General features: G+C 40.8%; 1 protein-coding gene across 1 annotated transcript in view; it reads right to left on the bottom strand.

Moving 5' to 3' along the window:
• The window catches only part of T265_02738 (hypothetical protein), a gene marked incomplete at both ends in the record, with an annotated part of 26,484 nt that extends 21,615 nt beyond the window's left edge, over positions 1-4,869 (bottom strand). The window contains 3 exons of the mRNA XM_009167053.1: positions 652-726; positions 2,975-3,078; positions 4,604-4,869. Of these exons, the coding sequence (XP_009165317.1) occupies positions 652-726; positions 2,975-3,078; positions 4,604-4,733 (309 nt within the window). The remainder of the gene's footprint in view (positions 1-651; positions 727-2,974; positions 3,079-4,603) is intronic.
• Positions 4,870-5,359: the final 490 nt, after the last annotated feature.

Below are 5,359 nucleotides of genomic sequence, written 5' to 3'. Positions count from 1 at the left end.
ATCATCATCATCATCATCATCATCATCAATCATCATCATCATCCGAATCATCCGAATCATCATCACTGTCAACTATAATAACCGCGTACGGCTCGTACAGTGGTTGTAGCTGCCACAGTTTCATTCACCGATGTTTCAGGGAGTTGGGGTTAGTAGCTGCGCATTGGAGGCGGGAACTTCCGTTGTTGTATGTTGACTTGGGAGTATAAAACTCTCTGTCCATACATGAACAATCGATAAAGAAATTGAGATCTCAACTGGTCGATTTTGACATGAATCGTTTCAGTCCACTGCTTCACGTACGAATCCATATTTTTTAGCCTTGCACCCATCATGTTGAAACTACCTATTCGCTAAATTTTCTGGTGCTCGGTGATTTTTTTCTCTGGATGAGATTTTGCTGGATATATCGGCAGTTCATTAAGTCAAATTCGCATATCAGTTCGGTACTAGTTAGACACATCAACAACAAGAGAAAAATGAACAATGACCAGGAGAAGTTAGTTAATGCACCTGTACCAATTATTTACTTATTTCCACAGTTCAGTCGAATAAAGGTTGTTTTTATAGTGACTTCAAGTTTCAAAAATCATGGAACAAATAAATACTGTCAATCGCAGGCGCATATGGTCATGTACTGGAAGTTCTTACCTTTGTTTTCATAGCAAAATAGGTGATTATTCCGGCAAGCAGGACAACAACCAGGAAGCCGAGGATGATAACATACTGAAAACAAATAGATTGAATAGTGTTGTTTCGCTCGAATCAAGGTGTACAAGTACATTTTTAGGATTCGAAAAACGAGCGAACAACCCAGCGTTTCTCAGTTCAGGCCCTCCTACTTCCCTCTAACTGCTACAAGTTTTTCTGGCTCGGAAAAACGCTTCTCGCACAAGCGAAATTATCAATCAACCGATTCCAGTCAGCAGTGCGTTTGTTGTGCCTATAGATTAACATGCGCTTCTGAATCTCTAGCTCCCAAGAACACCGGGTTAACCTCTTAGAAAAAATAGCTTATCCAGTCTCGCCACCAAAGACGCGATCAACCAGGAGTGACAATTTCCGAACCTGTCTGATGGTACAACCACTCACCTACTTAGGTGCCAACTGATGACCTGGAAAACCTTGAAAACCCCATTTCGATTAACAAATACTGCTCACCAACCATCGGTAGTAGTAAACGTTGTCATTCTTCAGGCAGACTGGGTTTCTCGCCCTGACTGATTTCTTCTGGTCTGGAGAAAGGAGGATGTACGCATATGTTGTGGACCACAGTCTCCATAATGCCTTCTTATTACAGTGAACCCCGGTCTGGATAGCCGATTGATGACCTGGTGCGCTTGGCCAAACCAGAAAAAGTCAACGAACATGTGAACCGGCTGATCTATTGATCACTGTCGAGTACAAGCGGGTCAAAAAAGTGATATTAAGAATACAACTCATCTAGTCAAGGACGAGTGAAGAACAACCAATGAAATCTTTCTCAACGAAAACGGCTATTCCATTGGCTGTTATGCAGTCCCGTTACGTTCGGGGCTGGTTCTCCACGTTGAAAGGATTCGTGCTTACGAATAAAAGCTGGAAAAAGTGTGACTTCCTCTTTACCGAGTGAATTGCACGGAGTCACACAAAGCAATGAGGAAACCTGGTGATGCATATGAAAATAATAAGTCAGCTCACCATGACACAGCTCACGAGATTTCATTTGACAGCAAATCGCCATTCACCCTATCAGCAGTCGTCTATCAGCACTAGTCGAATTACCGGGTACCTTGCAAGCCGAACACCTTTCAAACAAACTAATTTACTTTGGTTTTCACGAGAGACTCAACTGATACTCTCGTTTATGATATTCTACAACTGAATGTGCTGCACACAGACCGCCTCATGATTCAGTTGGCACGACATTCGAGATATCGCGGTATATTTTCATATAGGAAACTACTCACAAGGTTGCTGCGAACTTATCGACAGCCCAACAAACCAAATTGATTTGCAAATGAGTGTTTTCTCGAAAACAATCCAATTTGGGTTCAAGTAAGACATAAGGTTGACAGAAACTCGGGGACTGCGCCTACTTGATGAGACCCAAGCGGAAGGGTGAAACCGGTCGTGGGCTGTCGAAGAGTTTTCAGCAACCTTGCGAGTAGTTTCCTTCATGAAACTAATTTACTGTTCGAGAACGTATCAAACATTGGCTGGGTGCTACACATGCCATCCTGTCTAATTTTACGATTCGCCATTTTAAGCAATCTCTCAACTGCAGCACGACCTTTAGGATAGTGATGGAACTCGAACCTGGTGTATCAAGTCCCCGGAACGCCAAAACGTTACAACATGCACATGTTACCAATCTATCATAACACGTGTTTGATGTGCACATCTTGTTGAATTGCGTTTTCACCGGGACAAAATACCCAGCAAGAAAATCCAAACCGAGAACAGATAATTTTCCCGGAAAATAAACGACTAGCCTACATGGGAAAGGAGGAAAGTACTTCACCGAGGAGGTGTTTATTAGAAAACACCAACTGAACACTAACGGTCTATGGGACAGGAAAGTAAAAAACCCCATATGCACTTTTGTTTAAAAAACGAATATCCGTCTTCTTTTTGAGCCCGTATTCTTTAAATTTCCTGGATATTCAATAACTATCATGCAATTGTAAGCGAATGCTGCAAAGCGGTTCCACAAATTCCGTTATAAATCCCACGTTCCATGAGATCAAGGCGGAGTTACAGGAGAAACACATACTACTCGCATGCCCCCACCAGTAGTATACAGCATCGTATGAATATTCACACGACTTACATGGCCACTCGGTGTTTAAAATTGATTGTAACAACTGTCAGTGAGTCTATAGCCTATGGCGCAACACACTTCCATCAGGCGAATCACCCATTATGGGAAACTACAGGGACTATTCGCAACTGTAAAATATCCAAACAAGAGGTTTTCATGAGCTCAACTCACCGACTTGAAGGCAATCTTTGAGTTAAAACACGCACCAATATAACCGATCGCAGAAATGATTAGTACGAATAGTCCAACTCCGAAAATTGCATAACCAATTGGAGCTGAATGTAAAAATAGTTGAAGAAGCGTGCTTCAAAACTTCACCGACTGGCTTGTTAATACACAAGAGTTCTGAATAAAGCATCGGTTACTCGGACTAACCAGGGTCTTCTGTCTAGCATTCTTGAAAATTGAGTTTATATGTCAAATTTCAATCGAAGCTAAATGAGGCAATATTTTAGAAACACCTTGAGAAAAAAAGTTTAAAACTCGTTGTTTGCTACTTTTTCTGACTACTGCTAATGACATAGGCTCTATATTGTCTGCCTCTTTGAACTGCTAACTTTGAAACACCATATATTTGAATATGCTATATATACAGGGTGTCTCATAATAGACGCAAAAATAATACCCATGGTAAAGCTCTAAAATTGAATTAAACTCTTATAATTTTTTATCCGATCATACAGGCATTACGAAGGTACACTTTTAACAAACTAATGTTAAAAAATGTTGGGAAAAAATTGCTTTTTCTTATAACATGTTGGAGGTGGTATGCGATGTGAGACACAGCATCTTTAACTTCTTCAAGCGTCACTCGTGCAAACTTCTCTTCAATTCTTGCTCTTAACTCAACCAAATTCTTCGGTTTATTTTCATGATATACGCAAGCCTTGATCATTCCCCAAAACCAATAATCCAGAGGTGTGAGATCGAGTGACCTTGCAGGCCAAAAGTTTTGAAATCCATCAGCAATGAACCTCTCATCAAAACATTGCTCTTGAAGGTAAGTTCTTATTTGATTTGAGTAGTGGACTGGAGTGTCATCTTTCTGAAGGACGGCCGATGACTACTTGTGCGTCTTATAACACAATGCACGCTGGCGCGGGGAATGCCGTTCAACTGAGATATCTGAGTTATTGAAGAAGATGCCATGGTGCTCTGGGACGGAATTTGCTAGACGGCATTCTGTACAATGGGCACTCTTTCTCACTCAGGGACTTTCTCCCTTTGCCAGGACTATCCAATACAGATCCAGTGGACTCAAATTTCGCAATCAAGCGTGTAATGGTCGACACGGTGAAAGGGTCTTTGGTGAGACCATGTTTGGTTTTGTAACCAAGGTGTACAGCGGTGGCACTTTGACCAAGAGAAGAATAGAGTTTCATAATTTCAATGCGTGTACTGACATACATCGTAATCAGAAAAAAATGCCAACATTTGCACGCAAACTACCTTTATGTGGCTAATAATAATGAAAGCTTTTATTATCTTTTCTGGCTACGTTTATGTACGCAATTAACTTTTGCGTCTATTATGAGACACTTTGTATATAGCGTATTCTGAGTGGTTATATATAATCACTCCCGCAGTTGATTCATGAATCACGAATATCGACTTGAACTAATTCTTTGCACCAGTTTATGGGGAGCTTAAAAATACTGACTGATTTGTTCAATGGAAACTAGTGTGAAGCTAACTATCTTATTAATAAAACGTTATTCTTATTCAAGCTACTTTAGGAAGCTATTTTTTTCTGGAACAATCCTAAATCCCATCACATCCTCTCGTCATTCAACAACCTACCTGAAGTAGTCATCAACCGTTGAACTACTTGCTTTATCCCCTCTGAATCGCCTTTTTGAGAGAAGGCACTGATGAGCGGGAACAAAACTTTCGTGAGGACCACTTCCATCACAGAGTTACCCCATACCATCAGAGCACCGAAGCCAATCAGGAGGGCAGCAACGATCTGAAAAGCAGGCAGTTAAAATGAACAAATTCGAGTGCTGCTGAATAAAAAGGACGGGTAGAAGTCAATTCGGCCTTAGACTTCAACTTATTTGGGATGTTCCAATGTAATACTGGTGTTTACAACGTTATTTCACGTTGCCCTCAAATGTTTGCTTTAACAAACGTTCAATCTACCAGGGAATCATCTCAACCAGTTCGTAGTAACTCTGTTCTAGAACAACTGCAAGTAAACTTGATATCTTAAAAAGTGGTGTTGAGCTCAACACAACTGCAGGTCTTTGTTGTCTATTTTAATCCTTTTTCGAAAAGTCGTGAATTGCGCTCGAGAATATTCGCTTGACTTCTTGTGCATCTCTCCTTGATATGTGAATAGATATCAGTGGGGTCAAACATTATCGATTGATGATCACCGTCTCACTGCCGGTTTAACACGTGACGTAACTTGTTATCGTCACTCGCTATTTCCTAATAGGTCTTTAAAACGTTCCTGGAAGGTTCAAATTTTTCGTTCTTAACACATTAGCTATTGTTTTAGAGGATCACTCAGTGGTCTGAATCAAGTGAGCAGGCTCTGGAAGAATGCGACCA

Source organism: Opisthorchis viverrini (assembly GCF_000715545.1).
Source record: "Opisthorchis viverrini unplaced genomic scaffold opera_v5_35, whole genome shotgun sequence".
Lineage (NCBI taxonomy): Eukaryota > Metazoa > Platyhelminthes > Trematoda > Opisthorchiida > Opisthorchiidae > Opisthorchis > Opisthorchis viverrini.
The sequence above is the reverse complement of the archived record's forward strand: the minus strand, read 5'-3'. Positions and strand labels throughout refer to the sequence as shown.